The 25,574-nt window shown below is 36.2% G+C and overlaps 2 protein-coding genes and 1 long non-coding RNA gene across 3 annotated transcripts in view; all 3 read right to left on the bottom strand.

The window, feature by feature from the left end:
• The window catches only part of LOC145545278 (uncharacterized), a 131,140-nt gene that overhangs the window by 49,355 nt on the left and 56,211 nt on the right, over positions 1-25,574 (bottom strand). The window lies entirely within an intron of this gene.
• On the bottom strand, positions 2,083-6,110 carry LOC145545274 (taste receptor type 2 member 10-like). Its single transcript, XM_081589345.1, has one exon. It carries the CDS (start codon positions 6,108-6,110, stop codon positions 5,181-5,183), a length of 930 nt encoding a protein of 309 aa, XP_081445471.1. The 3' UTR covers positions 2,083-5,180.
• Positions 14,979-15,875, bottom strand: LOC145545277 (taste receptor type 2 member 10-like). Its single transcript, XM_081589349.1, has one exon. It carries the CDS (start codon positions 15,873-15,875, stop codon positions 14,979-14,981), a length of 897 nt encoding a protein of 298 aa, XP_081445475.1.

Raw genomic sequence — 25,574 nt, 5'->3', positions numbered from 1 at the left:
ATATATAGTTTGTTTGTTTGTTTGTTTTTTGAAAGCTTCATATAGGAATTACCATATGACCCAGTAATTCCACTTTCAGGCATATTCTGAAAATACGGACACAGATAGTTGTACGCTAATATTTGTTGCAGAATATTCACAATACCAAAGGTAGAAAGAACTCGAATGTTCATTAACAGATGAATTTATAAACACAAAATGTAGAATATACATATACTATGGAATTTTACTCAGCCACAAAAAGGAATGAAGATCCAAAACATGCTATGACACGAAAACATTATGCTGAGTGAGAGAAGCCAGTCATAAAAGAACAAATTTTATATGATTTTACTTGGATGAAGTACCTAGAATAAGTCAGTTAATAAAGGCAAAAGTAGATTAGAGGTTCCAGGAAGTTGGGAGAGGGAGACTAGAAAGTTATAGCTGAAGGGGTACAGAGTTTTTATTTGGGGTGAGAGAGGTTTTGGAAATAGTGATGATGGTTGTACAATACTGTAAATGTAACAATACCGCACAGAATTATACACTTAAAATGTTAAAATGGAAAATGTTACATTGTATATATTTTACTATAATAAAAAGACAATTTAAATAAATAAATACATTTAAAACTTTAGAACTGCACACCATAAAAACATGCAGCATGGGAAGGACTAGAAGTAGATATAGCAAGCCAAATTTATTATTTTATTTGAAATAAATATTTTAAAATCAGTATATGAAAATTTGGTATCAATAGTGAAGCAGAAGCTGGAATCAAGATTACCAGGAGAAATATCAATAACCTCAGATATGCAGATGACATCACCCTTATGGCAGAAAGTGAAGAGGAACTAAAGAGTCTCTTGATGAAAGTGAAAGAGGAGAGTGAAAAAGTTGGCTTAAAACTCAACATTCAAAAAATGAAGATCATGGCATCTAGTCCCATCACTTCCTGGCAAATACATGGGGAAACAATGAAAACAGTGACAGACTTTATTTTCTTGGGCTCCAAAATCACTGCAGATGGTGACTGCAGGCATGAAATTAAAATATGCTTGCTCCTTGGAAGAAAAGCTGACCAACCTAGACAGCATATTAAAAAGCAGAGACATTACCTTGCTGACAAAGGTCCCTCTAGCCAAAGGTATGGTTTTTCCAGGAGCCATGTATGGATGTGAGAGTTGGACCATAAAGAAAGTTGATTACCAAAGAACTGATGTTTTTGAACTGTGGTGTTGGGGTTACAAAAAGTCGGACATGACTGAGCAAATTGAACTGAACTGTGATGTTGGAGAAAACTCTTGAGTGTCCCTTGGACTGCAAGGAGTTCAAACAAGTCAAACCTAAAGAAAATCAGTCCTGAATATGCATTGGTAGGACTGATGCTTAAGCTGAAACTCCAATACTTGGGCCACCTGATGCAAAGAGCTGACTCTTTGGAAAAGACCCTGATGCTGGGCAAGATTGAAGGCAGGAGGAGAAGGGGATACAGATGATGAGATGGTTGGATGGCATCACCTACTCAATGGACATGAATTTGAGCAAGCTCCGGGAGTTGGTGATGGACAGGGAAGCCTGGCATGATGCAGTCCATGGGGTCACAAAGAGTCGGACACGGCTGAGTTACTGAACTCAACTGAGCAGACAGCAAAGAAGGGGGAAATCTAGATGAAAGCATGAGAAATCAAAAAAGAGAAATGAGAAGATAAAAAATTAGTATGAATTTAATTACAATAAGTTTAAAGATGTTTACTCAATGATCATAATTTTCAGATTCTAATATTAAAGCATTGAATATAAGAGATTTGTTTTCTACAGGACATAATAAAAGAAAAAATAGATACTGAAAATGAACAGATGGAAAATATATAATAAATATGAAGTGAAGTGAATATATATAAAAATATGAAGTAAAGAATTAGCGCTTTTTAACATGGAAAAAACATGTTAAAAACATGGAAAAAATAAAATTCAAGGTAAAAACCTGCATGAGTTGCCAAAGAGTTTAATAACAATAATAATAATAATTTAAAGAACACGGAAACAAATATAACTATGAACATTGTTTCAAGTTAAATGCTGCTATAGATAAAAGAATTTAATCATTGTGATTGTACATTTATAATCTATTTCAAATTGATTCATAATGAAGATGGATATAGAGATATAATACCATTAACATTCATCTAATGAAAGATGAGTCTAATCTAGTAGATGAATTCATCTAATTCATCTAATGATATTCTAATGAATGTCATAAACATGGCTCCATCTAATGCATATAAATTTGCAGCATCAAACTTCTTCCAAGTAAACATGACTATTCACAAAAACAGATCTTGTATTAGGCCAAACAAATCTCATCCTAGGCTAACTATCATGTAAATATGTTGCTTACTCAAATTCAATAAAATAAAATATAATATGAAAAATTGCCTTTAACATAGCTCATATAGCTGAAAAATACTCTGTTAAATAACCTTTGAATTAAGAGGAAATTACAAAGGATATGTCAGGATTCTGTACTGAATGACAATATATGAACCATTTGTCAATGCTGTGGAATGTACCTAAATCAACATGCAGAAAATAAATAGCTTTGAATTCATTTACAAAAAAAGAAAAATTGAAATAAAACTAGGAAAGGACACACCTTAAAGGTGGTATCTGTCTTTCTGATGTTTGCTACAATAAACCTCTTCTTATTTTCTGTGACTTAGACAAAAGGCCTTTTCCTGATTCTCTTCTAAAATAGATCAATCTGAAACCTCAATTGACAAGGCCCCTGAATGGTAACACCCTAATAAAATTATCTAGGATATAGAGTATACTAATCCAAATTCCTCTTGCTGGCATATTGGTTTGTTTAATAAATATACCTGTGTCTTTAGAGCTAATGTGCATAACTGCTCCTTAATAATAAAACAGCATTGAGAGCCTCCGCACAAAAAGCCCCTATGGGCACAAAACCCTTCGCAGGAAAAAAAGCTTTTTAGGAAATATAAGAAATATTGCTTTATGAAACTGTTACTTAGTCTATATTTACTCACTATGTTTTTACTCTTAATGTATTTAGCCTATATAATGAAAGCATAATAGTTAGAGATTTATATAAATAAAAGTTTAGCTTTAATACAAATAACAAGACAATTGTTGATTTAACTGATGATTCTTACTTAGAGCTGACCTTCAGTTTGCTGTTCTATGACTTTATGGAACCACATTCTTTTCTGTTAAGCTCAAGGCACAGGATAGATTACCGAAAACAGGTTTTACCTTGAAACTTTCTATTGATGAATTCTTTCCTGCTGTGCCTGATACAAAAGTGTTCTGACTGACCAACCCTTATCAATAGGAGAGTCACAAGATGTTAGCAGGCCCCCAGGCCAGAAGATGATGTAAACAATATGAACTAAGACATGCAAACGATGTTGGTAAAGGTCAACACTGTTGACCCATTAAGCTGATTTGGTATGACTCTATACTTCATATTTGTTTCTATATACCACTAAAAATATAAAAGCTGTCTTAAAAAATAATAAAGTCAGGAGACACTTGGAAACACCGAGACTCGCTGTGTCTTCTCATTCGTATCGCGGATGCCATCCATCCTGAGGGAACCCCTGGACCTGCTGGAGCTGCTGGCAATGGCAAATGTGTTATCTCAATTAAATTGAAGCAGAAAAGAGACCTTGGCAAACCAGAAATCTAGAGAAATCCCATCAGTCCAGAATACATAAAAATACGAAAAAACTAGTCCAGAATTATTTTAAGTTCATGACCCGCCTGTCAGTGAACGAAAAAAACCTTCAAATGCCAAAAATGGTGGGAAAGTACACATTCCAAGAGCAAAAAAAAGTACTGAAAATAGAGCTTTCGGGGCATTTGTAATCTGTTTTAAATTAGAGCTTAAGTTTTAAAGTCTTGTGTGTATGTAGGATAAGGTAACTAGTGTTGGCCTCCACAAGGCTAGAATCGAGATTGGAGCCTATCAATAAGCCAGGACCCTTGAAAAGAAATTTGTTAAAGGGCAAATATGAAAATAATATATGCTTAGCAAAAGGTTAAAATTAGGGGACCTTATCTCTCAACCATGACACTGAATGAAAGGAGAATGTGGAGGTTTTTTGGTTCTGAGAATTTCTAATAAGACTTGTATACATGTATATTTGGGATCATGTAGTACTACTCATAGGGCTTCCCAGGTGGCGTCAGTGGTAAAGAATCTGCTTGCCAGTGCAGGAGACATAGTAGATGCAGGTTCGAGCCCAGTGTCAGGAGGATCCCTTGGAGTAGGAAATGGCAATCCACTCCAGTATTCTTGCCTGGAAAATTCCATGGACAGAGGAACCTTGTGGGCTACAGTTCACGGGGTCACAAAGAGTCAGATACAACTGAGCACATGTGCGTACACCCACATGCAGTCCTGCTCATAGAGCCTAAAAAATTTCACACTGAAAATTTAATTTAAGGAAGTTCAAGACTAACTTCATCTCAAATCACTGGATTTGAAAAATGGAAAGATTCATTTCATCAGTACTCTGACCCTCTTTCCCCCATGATCACTGTTACTTTATCAAAAATGCATTAGTTAAAAAAAAAAAAAGCGCATTAGGAATCAAAGAGTAAAAACAAAAGCGATCTTTTAAAGAATTAAAAATGCACTCTTGGCAAAAACAAAAATGCATACTCAAGAGAAGCACTTTTGTATCTGCTTCTCACTCCCATGTTGTAAGTGTCAAGATTGATCATAACTTTCTCTTAGCTTTTTTTCCTAGGATTTTGTGGTAAAAGACTGTCAATGCTTCAGAAAAGTCAGGTAAAATGTAATGAGAAATCTTGTTTTAGAGACCTATTCCCACTATCAACATCTTTACAGTGAACAGTCTCCTGGTAGTTTTTTTCTCTGGGGTTTGGAACTGTGGAAAGAAGGAACTGCAAGAGAAGGAGTCAGACTGAGCTACTGAGCCACTCAATTTGTGCGTGGGATTAAAATCTCCCTGAAGAGTGGAATTCTTTGAAACATAGTCAAAACCATTATGGAAGATTTTGGTTCATTATGGAAGATACTGGTTTTAACTGTGTTCAATAACACAGTTAAAATCAATGCAAGAAATTAGTGCAAGTCGAAAGAGATCTTCAGGAATTTCTTCACTAGATTGTTTTCTTGGAACATCCATTTCTCCCTAAGCCCGTCAAAGAGTTCTGAGGAGCTTCTCTTCCTTCCACCATTTTAATTGCTTCAGTACCCTCAAAGAAGCTTGCTTTAGCTTGTTGTTTCCTAGAATTAGGATAAACGAGTGTCCCCAAAGATAGAGGGCTGTGATTGTCAGACCAAAAATAAACAACAGCTTGCCTTCTGACATAGTAGTGCATGATATTTCTATGATAATGCCTATAAAATACAAGATAAAAAGGATGATAAAAGATATCGAAACTTTCATTGCTTTGATACGTGCTTCTGTGCTGGGGTCTCTGAATCCTGTGGCATTCAATCGCATCCTCCTGTTGTGCCTCCAAAGGGAAATGAGCAATAAGATATATGTAATCAGGCATAGTATGAAGATGGGGAGAGTTCCAAGATTGAGCAAAATCTGGTTTCTAAAGAATTCACCTTTATGCACTTCGACTGAAAAGACCATGCTTCTATTCTTTGCTCTAGTATCACTAATTATCTTCATAGTTAGTGGGAAAGTAACTAACCATGAAATAAGCAAACATCCCATCAGAAGGAGAGGAACCCTTTTGATGTCACTCCTAAACCAGAGAAAAATGTGATGGGAAAAATTGGCCATCTTCCGGAAATAGAAGATGCTGAGGCTGGTGGCAAAAAAAACACTTGATGGATTCAGAATTACCCATGAGTAAGTAATACAGTCAATTAGGTAACCAGAGGAATACATATCTGGAGAGAAAATCTTCACAAATCCATCACTAGTTATTAACCCTATCAGGCAAATTCTGAAAGTAGCTAAGCCCATGAGAATAAAGCTGATAGTAGAAAACTTCTTGTTCTTCACACATTCAGTGCAGTATGCAAGTGCAATAAACCCACTCCCTAAAACCCCCAATACTGACTCACTAACTGCTACAAAAATTAAGAGGCCTTCCGGTACACTCAGCATATCTGCCAATCCCTAACATTGTTTCTGTTCCATCAATCTTAAATTATCTGCTGCAGAATGAGGCATATATTGCTGCTTGATGGGAGAATGATTTTCTTCTCTTTCATTAATAAAGAATTGCAAGTGCCCCAATTACTGCCTTGTGATGGAATCCAAAATAGCTTCAGCCAGACCCCTCCAGTTATGTCTATAAAATTTAGCTATTCTAGAGAACATATGTCCAGACTGAATGCCTTTCTCAATTTGTTAAGATGCAAATAAAGGTTTCTACTTCATGGATTCTACTTGTCTTCCTGAGACTATTTTGCATCTGTTACCCTGGATTTTACAGTAGGAGTGCCAAACACATACCTACAGAAGATAGAGCAGAATAGAAAGAAAAATTGAACTTCACCTTTTTCAGCATTAACACTGCCATTTATTTTGTGTTAATAATAACAGTTTAGATATATAAAGCAAAAATAGTGTATAGAAGAGACGTATGAAATTAGTATTCTTTTATCTCGATGAGGAGATAAAAGCTGCTTCTTTGAGAAGATCGATAAAAATGATTAGCCTTTAGCCATGCTGAGAAAAAAGGGGTCAGAAGCAAAACAGGGTATAACAACTGACCCCATGGACATTTAAAGGAATATTACAAGCATTTCTGTGTCCACAAATTTGCTAAATTAGATGAACTCTGTCAATTCTTTGAAAAATACCAATTGAAAAAAACTCACACAAGAAGAAATAGGTAATGCAAATAGGCCTAAATCTATTTTAATCAAAGGACTAATCAATAACCTTCCAAAACAGAAAGCACCAGGCACAAGTGAAGTTTCTGGTAAATTCTAACAAACATTTATGAAATATTATACTAATTCTCTTTGGTCTCTTTCAAAAGAACAGAAGCAGAGGAAATATTTTATAACTCATTCTAAGGTCAGCCTTACCATAATACCAAACCCAGACAAAGATATTACTAGAAGATAAAACTACAGACCAGTATCACTTATGACAATAGATGTGAAAATTTTCAACCTCATATTAGCAGATAAAATCCAACAATGTATACAAAATAATTGTATAGCACAAACAAGTGGGATTAAGCGTGGTTCAATATATGAAAATCATTTAATGTAACCCATCATATCAACAAACAAACAAAAAAATCACACAATATATCAAAAGATGCTTAAAAAAAGCCTTCATTCATGATAAAATCCAGCTTTCATTCATGATAAAATCCAGCCTTCATTCATGATAAAACTCTCAGTAAACCAGTAATAGAGGAAAATATCAACCTGATGAAAATTATCTACAACAAACCTAGAGCTGGAACTGTACTTAGTGCTGAAATATTCAAAATTTTTCTAACAATATCAGGTACAAGGCAAAGTTAATCTCTCTCACCATTCCTTTTCAGCATGTACTGGAAATTCTAGCTAATGCAATAGAATAAAAGAGAAATAAAAGGTATACAGGTTGGAATGGAAGAAATGAAACTACATTTTACTGTAGTTGATGTGAACATCTATGTAGAAAATACAAAAGAGGTGATCAAAAAACTCCTGAAATTGATAAGTAATTATTATAGCAACACAGCAAGATATAAAGTTAAGAGACAAAAGTCAATTGCTTTCTTATACACCAGCAATGAACACAAGGACTTTAAGATTAAAAACACAGTACCATTTTCATAGCATCCAAAAATTGAAGTGCATATAAATATAACAAAATAAATTATTGTATAAATATAACAAAGTAAGTGCAAAACTTTTATGAGGAAAACTACAAAACTCTGATAAATGAAAATAAAGAACTAAATAATTGTAACAATGATCCACGTTTATTGATAGGAAGACTCAGTATTTTCAAAATGCCAGTTCTCCACTTGATCTATAGATTCAGTGCAATCCCAATCAAAATCACAGCATGTTATCTTGTGGATACTGACAAATTGATTTGAAAGTTCATATGAAGTTTCAAAAGACCCAGAATAGGCAACACAATATTGGGGGAGAAGAATAAAGTCAGAGAACTGACACTTCCTGAGGTCAAGACTTAAACAAGACAATGTGATATTAGCTAAACAAAAGACATCTAAATGGAACAGAATAGAGAGCCCATAAATAGACCCACATAAGTATATATAATCAATTGTCCTTTAACAAAAGAGCAAAAGCAATACAATGGAACAGTCTTTTCAACAAGCAGTGCTAGAACAATCAGACATTCACATGCAAAAAGTAAAATTAGGCACATAACTTATATTATTCACAAATATTAATTTAAAGCACATCACAGACCAAAATGTAACCAAAAAGCTATAAAATTCATAGTAGATAACATAGTGGAAAAATGTACATTATTTTGGGAATGGCAATCACTTTTTAGATAAAAACACCACAGGCAAAATCTATGAAAGAATTAATTGATAAGCTAGACTTCATTAAAATAAAAAAAAATTCTGCTTTGCAAAAGACACTGTCAAGAGAAGGAAAAGACAAGCCAGAGGTGGGGAGAAAGTATTTGCAGAAGACATATCTAATAAAAGAACATCTTCCAGAATATATAAAGAAATCATAATGCTAAACAAAAAGTAGATAAGAAACCTGGTTAAGAACTGGGCAAAGATTTAAACATACACTCCACAGAAACAGATAGACAGGGGTCAAATTATGATATTCTTCTGGCATCGGGTCCCCGATCCAAGTGCAGAATAAGGCCCTGAATGATTTTGGTACCCTGGAATGAAGTAGCTATTATTCTTGGTTTAAATAAGATTTCTGTCTCCAGTAGAGTGTGAATAAGAAAACAGATTCAGTTGCCATTGGCAATTATACTGTAACCCCCAAGAGAGGAGCTCTAGGGAAGACCTTCAAGATCAACACAATACAGAAGTAAATAACCTGAGTCCTTGGTGATGGACTGGAACCCTCTCTCCTTCAGATGCCTAGGTAGATGAGATAATTTCCTTATAGTTAATACTAGTTTGACATAAGAATTTTATAGTCAAAAGCTTCCTAATTAATGTATCTCCCCAAAATATTGCTAATATGTACATATTTCCAGGTACCAGTTCATGCTATATATAATAAAGCATGATGTTTCCCATGCCTTAGAAATATTAACAATTAATGAGCAATTCTTTTTATCTGTGGAAACTTCATTCAGTATATAAAATTAATATAAATGAGAACATATTATATTTTGCAATCATCTAGAATTATTGATTAAACTAACCTCATCCGACAGAGATAAGTAGGAAATAGTTCTATACATTGTGTAGCTTTAATAACTTTTTTTATATTTTATACTTATTTGAATATTTCAATTTTTTCCTGGTTAAAGGAGCATTTTGTTTTAACAACTTTTAAAAAGTCCTTAGATTTTCTCTATTCTCTTTTCAAAGAAAACTCACCTTCAGTGTTACCACACAAACTAAGATGCAAATGTCACATATTTCACACAAATAGAATTTCCATTTTACCAGGAACAGAAATTTCATGCAAAGTAGACAACATTTTCATGATAACCGAATCTCAGCCATTAGAAATCTACTTTGGAAAGGAAAATTTCCAAGGTGACTAGGATCTTATATCCAAAGCATATAAGAGAAAGACAGTCTTGTCTCTCCAGGGACATTTTCTTCTTCCATGTCCTATCCCGGCATCACTGATGTTCCAACTTGACAACATTCTCAGGTCACATCTGAGTAGATTAGAATTTTGGAAGCTGGAAGCAAACTTCAAGTAGGAAACTACTGGCCCCATTTGCTCCTTCTTTATAAACCTCCAACTTTTATTAGGCTGACAGAGTAGGTTGAATTGCGTCTCACGCCAAAAGGTATGCCCAAGAGCTGACCCCTGGTATCTGTAAATGTGTTCTTATTTGGAAAAGGGGTCTATGCAAATGTAGGATCCGAGTGGAATCTAAATATAATGACTGGTTGTCCTTAGGAGAGAGAGGAAGAATCAACATACAGAAAGAAGGCCTTGAGAAGCAAGAGGCAGGGATAGGGGTTACTATTTCTACCATTAAAGGAATATCAGGGAGTACCAGAAGATGGAAGAGGCAAGAAAGAATTCTTCTGTAGAGCCTTCAGAGAGAGTGTATTCCTACTGATCCCTTCATTTCAGACTTCTAGACTCCAGAACTGTGAGGAGTAAATTTCTGTTTTTTGAAGGCAGCAAATTTGTGATAATTTCTTAGAGCAGTCCTGGAAAACTAATACAGATGTTTCTATTATTGAAAAAATAATTAACAAACACTTTTTAGTTAAAACAATGAAATTTTACGTGAAAAGCTTCATGAATTTTTACTAACTGCATACATTCCTATAACACACCCCAGACCGAGAAACAGACATAATCAACTCTCCAGAAGACAATCTCAAGCCCCTTCTAGTTACAACCTCACAGTCTCCCACTTTTTTGTACTTATATGTACAAACTCATAGAGAACATAAATTTAGTTTCTTTCATTCACATCTAGTTTGCAAGATTCATCTATATGTTTACATATAATTGTAGCTCATTTATTCTCACTGCTATACTGTACAGCCATGGAAGCCTGTCTTTTGGCAGTAGGGTGAACAAGCTGTGCATTATTCAGTTGTTTTACTTCTCTTGCATAATCTTAAATGTTCCCTTCTTCCTTTTTTCTTTAGCCACTCAGCTTCTCTAGGGCATTTTTCCATTCTTTGTTTCTCTCTCCTCTTTCAAAAGCAATCCTCCTGAGACTGACATCTCAAACTCTGCGTACTTTCAACTTCCTTCCTTCCTTGCTGTGAGCTGCCAGGATTCTTGTTCAATATTTTCACATTTAGCATGACTATTTTTTCTTCATAAACTAATTTTAGTCAAGTCTTAAATCCTCATTCCATAATTAGGTCTTCCATAAAATTTTTCCAGAAAGCTCTCATGCTAATGTCAGGACCACCACGAATCTCCATAAAGGGACAGCAGAATTGATTCTCTTCATTGCTTGCTGATTCACTTCCTTTAATATTCTTTGTAATAAACCAGTAATCTAGTGAGTATACACATCTTCTGAGTTTTGTGAGCCAATCTAGCAAATTAACCTAATTCAAGCAGGGGTTTGTTGGAATCTCTAATTTATAGCCAATAAGTCAAAAACACAGGTAATAACCTGAGCTTACAACTGGCATCTGAAGTGGGGGTAGTCTTGTGGGACTGAGCCCTTAACCTATGGAATCTGATGCCATCTTTAGGTAGGTAAGTTCAGAATTGAGATAAGTGCTTGGTGAGGTTGGGAAGACTCCCATACATCAGAATTGGGTATCAGAATCAATAAATACACGTGTACGAGATTACTCATAGTACTATTATTTGTAGTTGCAAGATATCAGATACAAATGACCATATACACAGAACCTGTTGGATCAACTCTGGTACATTCAGGCAATGGAGTACTAAAAAGGTATGAAAAAGAATGAGAAATAATTTCACAATTGGATGCAGTGATTTCTTATATATGAAAAAAGCATTGCACAAACTATCTTTTATATAAGGAATATGGAAAAATTTAACACTCACATGCTTGTTTATTTTTTGAAAAATAAAATTAAGAGAAAGAAAGAAGAAATGAATGAGATTGGTAATTTATAGGGAGAAATTCAAAATGAGATGGAAGTTATGGGAGTGAAGGATATATTCTCAGTATGCCTTTTGCATAATTTTGACTCTTGAAATGATGTTAATGTTTTACATTAAACATATAACATAAAAGCTGGGGAAAAAATGTAAAACAGACTAGTTAAGAAACAAATCTCACTTTTTCAAATGAATAATATAACCATGCTAAAGGGAAAGAAAGAGAACTTACCAAAGTAACTTTGGAACACAGTAGTATTTTGACTTTGTGCCCTGATACAGTCATATATGAAAAAGCATATTAAAAAGCAGAGACATTACTTTGCCAACAAAGGTCCATCTAGTCAAAGCTATGATTTTTTCCAGTAGTCGTGTATGGATGTGAGAGTTGGACTATAAAGAGAGCTGAGTGCCGAAGAATTGATGCTTTTGAACTGTGGTCTTGGAAAAGACTCTTTTTCTTTTTTTCTTTTTTTAATTTTTGGAGAAGATTCTTGAGAATCCCTTGGACTGCAAGGAGATCAAACCAGTCAATCCTAAAGGAAGTCGGTCTTGAATATTCATTGGAAGAACTGATGCTGAAGCTGAAACTCCAATCCTTTGGCCACCTGATGCGAAGAACCAACTCATTGGAAAAGACCCTGATGCTGGGAAAGATTGAGAGCAGAAGGAGAAGGGGACGACAGAGGATCAGATGGTTGGATGGCATCATTGACTCAATGGACATGAGTTTGAGCAAGCTCTGGGAGTTAGTGATGGACTGGGAAGCCTGGCTTCCTGCAGTCCATGGGGTCGCAAAGAGTCAGAAACAACTGAGTGACTGAACTGAACTGAAAGAAAAGAAAGAAAAGTGAAGTCGCTCAGTCGTGTCCGACTCTTTGCAACCCCATGGACTGTAGCCTACCAGGTTCCTCCATCCATGGGAGTTTCCAGGCAAGAGTACTTGAGGGGTTGCCATTTCCTTCTCTAGGGGATCTTCCCGACCCAGGGATTGAACCTGAGTCTCCTGCATTGCAGGCAGATGCCTTACCGTCTGAGCTGCCAGGGAAGCTGAACTGAACTGATAGTCATATATGAGCTGCAGCAAAGTACTGAGCTGTAGTTAATAGTGTCTTCTTCCTCCTTTCCTTACTTTCTTTCCTCGCCTCCCTCTCTCTCCTTCTTCTTTCCTTTCTCCCTTCATTCCTGCTTTCTTTTTTCATTCTTTCTCTCTCTCTTCCTTTCTTCTTTCCTTCCTTCCTTCCCCCCTTTCTCTTCCTTCTAGAAGTGGTATGAGTTAACAAGTATGAAACTACCTTCAGTGTATATTAGAAAGAAGAAAGTGAAAGTCGCTCAGTCGTGTCCAATTCTTTGCGACCTCATGGACTTCAACCCGCCAGGCTCCTCCATCCATGGGATTTTCCAGGCAAGAATACTGGAATGGGTTGCCATTTCCTTCTCCAGGGGATTTTCCTGACCCAGGAATTGAGCCCAGGTTTCCTGTGTTGCAGGCAGACTCTACTGTCTGAGACACAAGGGAAATACTCAGTGAATGTTCAGTTCAGTTCAGTTCAGTCGCTCAGTCATGTCCGGCTCTTTGCAACCCCATGGACTGCAGCACGCCAGCCTTCCCTGTCCATCACCAACTCTCGGAGACTACTCAAACTCATGTCCATCGTGTCAGTGATGCCACCCAACCATCTCATCCTCTATCTTCCCCTTTTCCTCCCACCTTCGATCTTTCCCAGCATCAGGGTCTTTTCCAATGAGTTGGTTCTTCACATCAGGTGGCCAAAGGATTGGAGTTTCAGCTTCAACATCAGTCCTTCCAATGAATATTCAAGACTAATTTCCTTTAGGATTGACTGGTTGGATCTCCTTCCAGTCCAAGGGACTCACAAGAGTCTTCTCCAACACCAAAGTTCAAAAGCATCAATTTTTCAGCACTCTGCTTTCTTTTTGGTCCAACTCTCACATCCATACATGACTACTGGAAAAACCATAGCTTTGACTAGACAGACCTTTGTTGGTAAAGTAAGGTCTCTGCTTTTTAATATGCTGTCTAGGTTGGTCCTGGTTTTTCTTTCAAGGAGCAAGTGTCTTTTAATTTCATAGCTACAGTCACCATCTGCAGTGATTTTGGAGCCCCCCAAAATAAAGTCTCTCAATACTGGAGTGGGTAGCCTTTCCCTTCTCCAGGGGAGCTTCCCAACCCAGGTATCGAAGCCAGGTCTCCTGCACTACAGGTGGATTCTTTACTAGCTGAGCCAAAAGGGAAGCCCAAGAATACTGGAGTGGGTAGCCTTTCCCTTCTCCAGGGGATCTACCCAGCTCAGGGATTGAACCCAAGTCTCCCACATTGCAGGTGGATTCTTTACCAACCGAGCTACCAGGGAAGCCCTCAGTGTATATTAGGACTGGATAAATGACTATATAAACTGAACAAAACAAGAACCATGTTTTTCATGGATAAAGAGAGGATTTGCAACATGGTAAAAAGGAAGCCTGTAGTTTTGAATTGCAATTAGAGACATAAATACAGATGCATCATACATTACAAATAGAGAGATACATAGAGGCAGAGAGAGAGAAAGAAGTAAGTAGGTGAGTGTAATGTTTGTATCCAACCAAATCTTGGTTTTCAAATATCCTTCTTCCCTCAAATAAAAGAATATTTCTTGGAGAAATAGTGAACCCAAGGCTGGATGAGGAAAACACAAAGTAAGCCTGAAATGTTTTGGTTTGTGAGAATGTAAAGAAACATGAAGGAAGAATGGGGCCATGTCAAAAGGAAAAAGATGATTTGAAGTTCTTGACAAATCTAGAAAAATGTGGGCATTAAAATAAATAAAAGTAATAATATAGTAATAATATTTCTTTGAGTTTTTTTGTGTGTGTGTGAAGGACTATCAATGCTTCAGGGAATTCAGTTAAAATACAAAGAGAAATCTTGTTTAGAGGCCTACTCCCACCATTGACATCTTTATAGTCAATAGTCTCCAAGCTGTTTTTGGCCTATGGTTGGTGTGGGAGAAACCACGGAAAGAGAAGGAAAGGGCCTGAGCCACTCAACTTGTGTATGGGATTAAAATCTCATTGAAAAGTGACATTACTTGAAACATAGTCAAAATCTTTTTGTAAGATTTTAGTCATGTTCAATCATAGTTAAAAACACTGCAAGAAAGCAGTGTAAGAGAAACAGATCTTGAGGAATTTCATTACTAGGCTACCTTCTTGTAGTATCCATTTCTCCCCAGGCCTGTCATGGAGTTCTAAGAAGTTTTTCTTTCTCCTAGCACTTTAATAGCTTCAGTACCCTCAAAGAGGCTTGCTTAAGCTTGCTGTTTCCAAGAATTAGGATAAATGAGTGTCCACAGGGATAGAGGATGGTGGTTGTCATACCAAAAATAAACAGCAATTTCTTCTCAGACACAGAATAAACTGATATTTGTATGGCAGTGCCTACAAAATACAGGATAAAGAGGATGATAAAAGACACCAAGATCTTCATTGCTTTGATATGTGCTTCTGTACTGGGGTCTCTGAATCCTGTGGCAGTCAATTGCATCCTCCTGTTGTGCCTCCAAAGGGAAGTGATTAATAAGAAACACGTAATCAGGCATAGTATAAAGACAAGAAGTGTTCCAATACTGAACAAAATCTGATTTATAAAGTATTCACTTTCCTGCATGTTGATCAACCGGGTTGTGCTTCTGTTCTTCGTAACATGATTAATAAAAGGCATTACAGTATTTGGAAAAGTAAATAACCATGAAATGGGCAAACATCCCATTAGAAGAAGAAGAATCTTAGTGATGTGACCCTTCAGCCAGAGAAAAATGCAGTGGGAGTAATTGGCTATCTTCAGGAAGTAGAAGATGCTGAGGCTGGTGGTAAACCAAACACTTGATTGATTCATAATTATCCACAAGTAAGCTATATATTGACTTAGATTACCAGACAAATACATATCTGGAGAAAACATTCTCACATATGCATCTGCAATTATTATCCATATCAGGCAAAATCTGGAAGAGGCTAAGCCAGTGAGAATAAGGCTGAGTGTAGAGATCTTATTTTTCACACAGTCAATGCAGTTTACAAGTCCAATAAACCCATTCCCTAAAACCCCCAATACTGACTCACTAACTGCTACAAAAAGGAGGAGGCCTTCCACTATACTCAGCATATCTGCCAATACTTAATACTGTTTCTGTTTTATTAATTTTCAGTTACCTGCTGCAGAAAAAGGCAGGTATTGCTGCTTTGTGGTAGAACGACTTTCTTCTCTTTCATTTCATAAAGACTTTAAAGCACACCAATTACTGCCTTGACATGGAATCCAAAACAGCTTGACAGAGACCCTTCCAGTTATGTCTATAAAATTTAGCTAGTGAATGTGTGTCCTGACCTAATACCTACCCACAATTTGTTAAGATGCAAATAAATGTTTTTGTTTCCTGGAATCTACTTGTCCTCCTGAGACTATTTTGCATTTGTTACCCTGGATTGTGCAGTAGGAGTGCCAAACACATACCTACAGAAAACAGAGTAGAATAGATAATTGAACTCTATCATTTTCAGTGTCAACTTTGACATTGTCATTTATATTGTGTTAATAAGGACAGTTTCGATATATAGAGCAAAAACATTGTGTAGATGAGATGGATGAATTTAGCCATTGTAGACACAAGTTGCTTCTCTGAAAACATCAATAAAGTTGATTAGCATGACCCATGCTAACTAACAGGCTTCCCAGGTGGCTCAGTGATAAAAAATGTGCCTGGCAATGCAGGAGACTCAAGATACATGGGCTTGATCCCTGGGTTGTGAAGATCCCCTGAAGAAGGAAATGGGAGCCCACTCCAGTATTCTTGCCTGGAGAAATCCATGGACAGCTCAGCCTGGAGGGCTACAGTCCATGGGGACACAAAAAGTCCGACTTAACAACTGAACACACACTTAAGTGTGCTAAAAAGAAAAAAAAAAGACCAGAAGTGAAGTGTGGTATCATAACTAGTCCCATGGACTTTTAAAGGAATATTACGAGCAATTTATGTCCCCATTTTGAAAGATTAGATGAAATATATCAGTTCTTTGAAAAACACCAATTGTCAAAACTCACACAAGAAAAAATAAGAATGTGAATAGGCCTAAATTTGATATTAAAATGAAGGGTTAATCAATAAACTTCCAAAACAGAAAACAACAGGCCCAGGTGGAGTCACTGGTAAATCGTTACAAACGTTAAAGAAATATTATAGTAATTCTCTCCAGTCTCTTTCAAAGGATAGAAGCAGAGGGAATGATTTCCAACTCATTTTAAGTTCAGTATTGTTCTAATACCAAAATCAGACATAGACACTACTAGAAGAGAAAACTGGAGACCAATATCTCTCATGACCACCGATGTGAAAATTCTCAATGCAGTATTAACAAAAGTAATCCAAAAGTGTATAAAAAATATATAGCACAAACCAATGGTATTTAGGCTGAATATAGAAACCTGGTTCAACATTTGAAAATAAAACTGGGTCAGTTTTTAACTAGGTTTCTTATCTACTTTTTGTTGAATATCATGAATTCTTTTTATACTCTGGATAATAGTCGTTTATGTCTTTTTGCAAATATTTTACCCAGTCTGTGGTTTGTCTTTTCTTTTTCTTGACTGTGTCTCTTGCAAAGCAGAGAGAAAGGAAATAGACCCAGTTGTCATTGGCAATTATCTTGTAACCCCCAAAGAGAGGAGGTCTAGGATGAAGGCCAACAAAATAGAGGTAAATAACCTGAGTCCTTGGCCATGGACTGGAAGCTCCTCCCCTTTAGATGCCTAGGTAAATGAAATAATTAATTTCCTTATAGTTTACTCTAGTTTGAGACAAGATTTTTTTAATTTTTTTTTATTGAAGGATAATTGCTTTACAGAATTTTGCTGTTTTCTGTCAAATCTCATCATGAATCAGCCATAGGTATACATATATCCCCTCCCGTTTGAACCTCCCTCCTATCTCCCTCCCCATCCCACCCCTCTAGGTTAATACAGAGCCTCTGTTTGAGTTTCCTGAGCCATACAGCAAATTCTCGTTGGCTGTCTATTTTTCAAATGGTAATGTAAGTTTCCATGTTACTCTTTCCATACACCTCACCCTCTCCTCCCCTCTCCCTGTGTCCTTAAGTCTATTCTCTGTCTGTTTCTCCTTTGCTGCCCTGCAAATAAGTTCTTCAGTACCATTTTTCTAGATTTCATATATGTGCGTTAGAATACGATATTTATCTTTCTCTTTCTGACTCACTTCACTCTTTAAAATAGGTTCTAGGTTCATCCACCTCATCAGAACTGACCCAAATGCATTCATTTTTTTATGGCTGAGTAATATTCTGTTGTATATGTGTACTACAACTTCTTTATCCATTCATCAGTCGATGGACATCTAGGTTGCTTCCATGTTCTAGCTATTGTAAATAGTGCTGCAGTGAACAATAAGATACATGTGTCTTTTTCAATTTTGGTTTCCTCAGGGTATATGTCTAGGAGTGTTATTGCTGGGTCATGTGGTGGTTTTATTCCTAGTTTTTTAAGGAATCTCCATAACATCTTCCATAGCGGCTGTGTCAATTTACATTCCCACCAACAGTGCAAAAGCATTCCCTTTTGTCCACACCCTCTCCAGCATTTATCGTTCGTAGACTTTTTGTTGATGGCTATTCTGACCAGTGTGAGGTGATATCTGATTGTAGTTTTGATGTACATTTCTCTAATAATGAGTGACGTTGAGTGTCTTTTCATGTATTTGTTAGCCATCTGTATGTTTTCTTTGGAGAAATGTCTGTTTAGGTCTTTAATCATCAGAAGCTTCTTGACTAATATAGCTCCTTCAAATATTGTTAACACATACGTATTTCCAGGGACTGGTTCATCCTGTATATAATAAAGTTCAATATTTCATATCACCTTAAGAATACTAACAATTAATGAAAAATTCTTTTACAAATATTTGTTTATTCACTTATTTATTTATTTGGCTGGGTCTTAGTTGCACATGCAGGGTCTCTGTTGTATCATGTGGTATCTTTCCTTGTGGCACAGGACTCTTGAGCTGTGTTGCTCAGGTTTAGTTGCTCCCCAGCCTACGGGATCTTACTGCCCTGACCAGGGGTGGAACCTGTGTCCCCTGCATTGCAAGGTGGATTCTTAACCACTGGGCCACTAGGGAAGAACCTGATAATTGTTTTTATCTGTGGAAACTTCCCTCATGATATAAAAGGTTAATATAAATGAAAACATGTCACATTTTCCAATCATCTATCAATATTGATTAAACCCTAACCTCATCCAATACAGAAAATAAGTAGATAAATACGTCATTTCTTTACACTGTGTAGCTTTAATAAATATTTCAATAATTTATACTTCTCTGAATATTGCCATTTTTTTCTGGTTAAAGGAGCATTTTATTTTGGCATCTTTAACAAAGCCCTTAGATGTTCTCTATTCTCTTTTGAAAGAAATCTCACTTCCAGAGTCACATCACAAACTAAGAGGTGAATGTCACATACTAGCACAAAGAGAACTTCCTTTTCACCAGGAACAAAAATTTCATGCAAAGAAGGTAACACTTAAATGGTAAATAAATTCCAAGCATCAGAAAACTATTTTGGAAAGCAAATATTTTAAGCACTTGCTAAAGGCTGTTCAAGAGAGTCATGAGCTATGCAGAAACTTGGAAATCACCTAAAAAGCCTTTTAAAAAGAATTGCTGTCATTATTTTGCTATATAACTTTGACTTTTACAAGCTTTATAGAAAAAGAATATATTGTTCTCTAATATTTTCTCCACTAAGAAACATAGTTATCACTTCTCTTATTAATAATATTCTTCTCTATCATGATATCTAATAGAGTCAATTGATTTTGATTTCTTAGTCATTCTCCTTCTCTCAAGTTTAAAATGTTATCAGTTGTACGCTAGAGGGTTTCTCAACTTCACATGTGACATTTTGGGCTAGATAGTTCTTTGTTGTAGGAGATTCTCCTGGAATTGCAGGATGCCTAGCAACATCCCTGGCCTCTATCCACAGAATTCTGTGACAACCATTAAGTGTCTACAGACTTTAGAAGAGGGAACAAAAATCACCTTAGTTGAGAACCACCAATACACTGTTTCAGCTGGTACTCATTGATAAATAATTGTGTGGAGTTGCTTCTCTTCTTTTTCAAATACCTATGTTGTTTGCTTTACATGAAAGCCTGTTAAGAATAAGTACAAAAACATGACCTACAAATGTTGACAATAAGTGAAAAAGTAGACATATCCTTAAGTGAACTTCCTTCTGCTATAAAACCAGAGATTTGTCTCCTGGTTTCACAAATGAGAGAATAGTTTTAATACAAGTGAAATGGAAACTAAAATGGCATGTACACTAGAGCACAGAAAGTCCTGATAAATTTTGAAAGATCCACATGCAGACCATATTCTTTATGTTGCTGAGGAACATATCATAACATTAGATAAGTGAGAAAAATTCACTACTAAAATCTGATAAGTTCTCATAAAACAAAATGCAATATTATCTTTTAAGTATACAAACAAGAGTATAATACATAAAAATACATGCAGATAAATAATCAGCCAAGATATGATATATTTAAATTAAAATGATTTCACTAGGATATAACAAAAATTCAGTTAAAAGTACAAAAATGATGTGCTTCTGAAACAGGAAATAAAAATTATAAAAATGTAAATATATTCTTCAGGTTTTATAGGTTTGAAAGTGAAAGTGAAGTCACTCAGTTGTGTCCGACTCTTTGCGACTCCATGGACTGTAGCCTACCAGGCTTCTCCATCCATGGGATTTTCCAGGCAAGAGTACTGGAGTGGGTTGCCATTTCCTTCTCCAGGGGATCTTCCTGACCCAGGGATGGAACCCAGGTCTCCTGCATTACAGGAAGATGCTTTGCCCTCTGAGCCACCAGGTTTTAGTATATTCTCAAATGGGCTTCCCACGTGGTGCTAGTGGTAAAGAACCTACCTGCCAATGCAGGAGACACAAGAGATGTGGGTTTGATCCCTGGGTCAGGAAGATCCTCTGGAGGAGGGCATGGCAACCCACTCTAGTATTTTTGCCTGGAGAATCCTATGGACAGTGGAGGCTGGAGGGCTACTGTCCATAGGGCTGCAAAGAGTTGGACACAACTGAAGTGACGGCATGCACCCACAAATATTCCCAAATATTGTCTTAAAAGAGTTATGAGTAGAATTCAAGAAAGATTACAGTAGCATTCAACAAAATTTCAGTCAATAAAAATTTTAGTCAAGTATTTATTGAAATATTATATGTGCTTATGTTAAGAATATACACAAAGGCACAAATGCAAGCTTCATTCAATTGATTTTTATAATGTGATTGTTAAGGATGTATTCATAATATTTCTGGGTATTTGGGGAGCATTAAGGGTGAGGATTAGGTTTTTTATAAGCTAGTAATTGATCAATATCTTGGAATACCTTTGGATTAGAAAAAGAATATAGATTAATTTGATGGTGTTAATTAAACTGCAGCTCCATGCCAAAAAATTCTCTTTTATTTTTAAAAAAATTATTTATTTTTAATTGAAGGATCATCATTGCTTTACAATATTGCTTTGGTTGCTGCCATACATCAACATGAATTATCCATAGGTATGCATATGTCTTGGCTTCCCTGGTAGCTCAGCTGTTAAAGAATCCACCTGCAATGCAAGAAACCCTGGTTCGATTCCTGGGTCAGGAATATCGCCTGGAGAAGGGATAGGCTACTCACTCCAGTATTCTCGCCTGGAGAATTCCATGGACAGAGGAGCCTGGCAGGCTACAGTCCATGGGCTTGGAAAGAGTCAAACATGACTGAGTGACTAAGCACAGCACAGCACACACAAATGCCCCCTCCCACCTCCAACCCTTTCCTACCCCTCTAGGTTGCTACAGAGCCCCAATCTGAGTTCCCTGAGTCATACAGCAGATTTCCATTGGCTATCTACTTTACATATATATGCTTCCATCCTACTCTATTTGTCTTATCCTCTCCTCCCTCCCCACTGCCCATGTCCATACGTCTGTTCTCTATGTCCGTATCTTCACTGCTGCCTTGCAATTAGGTTCATCGGTACCATCTTTCTAGATTCCATATATGTGTGTTAATATATGATATTTGTTTTCTCTTTATGACTTAACTCATTCTGTATAATAGGCTCTAGGTTCATCCACATTAGAACGGACTCAAACGCATTCCTTTTGATGGCTGAGTAGTATTCCATTGTATATAGGTACCACAGTTTCTTTATTCATTGATCTGTTGATGGACATCTGGGTTGCTTCTATGTCCTAGCTATTGTAAATTGTGCAGCAAGTTGCATGAGGGTACATGTGTCTTTTCAATTATGATTTCCTCAGGGTATTGCCCAGTAGTGGGATTGTTGGATCATTTGGTAGTTTTATTCCCAGTTTTTTTTAAGGTACTGTCTTCCATACTGGCTGAGTCAATTTACATTCCCATCAATAGTGCAAGAGAGTTCCCTTTACTGCACAACCTCTCCAGCACTTGTTGTTTGTGTACTTTTTGATGATCACCATTCTTACTATTCTGTGTGAGGTGATATCTCATTGTAGTTTTGATTTGCATTTCTCTAATAATGAGCAATGTTGAGTTCTTTCTATGTATTTTTAGTCATCTGTATGTCTTCTCTGGAGAAATGTCTGTTTAGGTCTTTTGTACACTTTTTGATTGGGTTGTTTACTACTTTTCTTGTGTTGAGTTATATGAGCTGCTTGTATGTTTTGAAAATTAATCCTTCGTCAATTGTTTCATTTGCTATTATTTTCTCCCATTCTGAGAGTCGTCTTTTCATCTTATTCACAGCTTCCTCTGCTGTGTAAAATCTTTTAAGTTTAATTAGGTCCCACTTGTTTATTTGTGTTTTTATTTCCATTATTCTAAGAGGTGGGTCATGGAGGATCTTGCTATGATATATATTATACAGTCTTCTGCCTATATTTTCCTCTGTGAGTTTTATAGTTTCTAGTCTTACCATTTAGGTCTTTAATCCATTCTGAGTTTATCTTTGTGTTTGGTGTTAGGAAGAGTTCTCATTTCATTCTTTTACATGTAGTTGTCCAGTTTTCCCAGTATCACTTAAAAATGCTTTTTTATTAATTGTAGGTTAAAGTTCTAAATGACTTTATATTTGAACCTTGGCTGTAATGTTGATAATTATATATCATAATGTATTGTTTTTCAATATCTCTTGCCATGTGTTCATTTGCATGAATATGCTCTTATTTCATTCAACTTCTTTTTTGTGTGTGTGGGGGGGTTTGCTCCTTTGCAATTTTACTTTCTATATTTTGATTTTTGTTATCTTACATATTCTCACTTCTTTTATATAACTGTTTTCTTGAATTTGATGGAAAATATTTAGTACAATTACCCAAGAATTCTTGTGTTCTGCAGTGATTCTTTTTTAACATTGTATCTTTCATTCCCCTGTGTGCTATATATTGTTCTGTTGTTTAAAGTTTTGTTGGTTTTCTTTTACTTTGCTTACCAGTCTCAAAGAGTAAGCATTCAAATTAGGCAAGCAAATTTCCCATGAAACCAGAGTGGATTTTATGTTTTATTTTTACAATAATTTAGATTATCCCTCTATTATCAACCTAGACAGATAACTAAATTGCTACTCAGCAATCCAGGAGAGCCAGGGAGAGTTGGTTCTTTTGGAAATTGCAATAAAGGAACTTCTCCTCCATCTTATCTCACTGTTTTTAACAATTTTCTCAGATATGCATGACCGGTGCTAGACTAAATGCAACCCAGTTTTTCTCCAAACAGAGAAATGGTTTGGGGATATCTTACTCCTATGGGATCTACTTCCTCTCATCAACATGGAGCATTAACTTAGAACAACACAGCCCTGAGATAGCACCTCATGCCATCAGGAGGTTCTGTAATGCTCACTGTGGAGCTCTCACACAATTGACTCATTCAACACTCTTGACTATATTGATAACTATTTTTTCAAAACAATCTCTGCTGCTTTGCTATTCACTGACACCACCTGAACACTAGAAACAGACAAAGATGCCACTGATGATGTAGGAGTCCTTCATCTGCAGCTATAGAAAATGCTGGTGTGAAACTGCCCCCAGCGTCAGCCATCAATCTCACAAGGCCAGGGTCTGGTCCAAGGAAGTGAAGGTATTGCCAGCAGACACTTAGATGTCTTCCTGCTGTCATTTTCAATAGGAATTCAGGCTTTTGCTTACTCCTAAGGATGAGTTCCTATATTCCTAAAGATAATATAATGTTCTAAAATATCTCCTAGGAGGATTACAGTAGAGAATTTTCCAGGCAGTGATTATATTTATGGTAACCTTGTATGAGGAGCTGTGGGGGATAAAGGGTAGGTCTACATGGACAGAAGCATAAAGGCCTCATTTGCTGAAATGGGTCACAGGTCATTGCACAGACACAGATGTTGCCAGGGTTTCAAGCTACCAGTTTAGCATTTAAACTACACAAAAGGAGGTCAAAGTGAAGTCGCTCAGTTGTGTTCGACTCTTTACGACCCCATGGACTGTAGCCTGTCAGGCTTTTTCATCCATGGAGTTTTCCAGGCAAGGATACTGGAGTGGGTTGCCATTTCCTTCTCCAGGGGATCTTCCCAACCCAGGTCTCCTGCACTGCAGGCAGACTCTTACCATCTGAGCCACCAGGGAAGCTTAAACTCCACAAAGGAAGCTCTTAAACTCTACAGTTTTCCCTTAATTTATAACATAACATATTTTGAGTATTTTAAAAATTTTTTTATCTCCTGTGTTTTTACTTTCCCTATAGCAGATTTTGTTTCAGAGTGATTAAATGTGCTTCATTTAATCCTTCATTAAACCTTATTGTCACTTTCAGAAAGTTTGCAATTTTTATTAAACAAAAAGATCAAGAAAATATATCTTCTTTTATTTGTGACAATTAAAAATCATAAATTTCCTTACAATTTTAGAGTTTTCTTTGTATTGAATATAAATTACAACATGACTCACTGACTAAGTAGATTTATTTAAAATTTACCCTTCATACATTTTTTCTTCTTCCTTAAAAAGAAATGTTATATTAATAAAACGTGTCATAAAGCAGTGTAGCAGACTATTTAATAATAACAGAATCAAGAGCTAATAAAAGAGGTTTAATTCATTCTTTTTCATCCACTTGTCTATTTTTTGAGCCAAAAGATTTGAGTTTAAACCCCGTGTTAACATGTTAGAGAGAGATCACTTACTTACGATGACCATCAGAATTTTCATCAGAGAAAATGGTATAATAAGTATTTTGTAGAACTTTCTGAGGCTTAAGTTAAATAACTATGTCAAATTGCCAAGGACAGTTCATGGAATACAAGGAAGCATTTTCTCTTATGTCAATAGTCTGGTCGATGAAGATTTTTTTTAAAAAAATTCTATCTGATACAATATGAAAGCAATGGGAGAATGTAGAAGATCCTCAATTACTTTTCTTCAGAACATCAATAGTTCCCCACCAGTTCTTCCATGCTGTGAAGAATTACAATCCCTTGATACAGGATTCAATTTGCCTTAGCAGATTCACAGAAATCTGTCTCAGTTTCCTGCTCCCCAGAATCAAAATAAAAGGGTGAATTGAAGGATAGAGAAATGCTACAGCTAGAATAGCAATAAAAGTCATGTCATTTTCTAGTGTGAAATAGGACCAAGTTAACATGAATGTAGCCAAATAGTGCACAACTAAGAAAATGATGAAAGAAATCAAAGTATTTCTGGCTCTCACAAGAACTCCTGTGTTGAGGTCTTTGGATCCTTTGGCATGATGTTTCATCTGC

Source organism: Giraffa tippelskirchi, chromosome 4, assembly GCF_054371585.1.
Source record: "Giraffa tippelskirchi isolate mGirTip1 chromosome 4, T2T-mGirTip1v1.2.pri, whole genome shotgun sequence".
NCBI lineage: Eukaryota > Metazoa > Chordata > Mammalia > Artiodactyla > Giraffidae > Giraffa > Giraffa tippelskirchi.
This window is presented reverse-complemented; position numbering and strand designations above follow the sequence as displayed.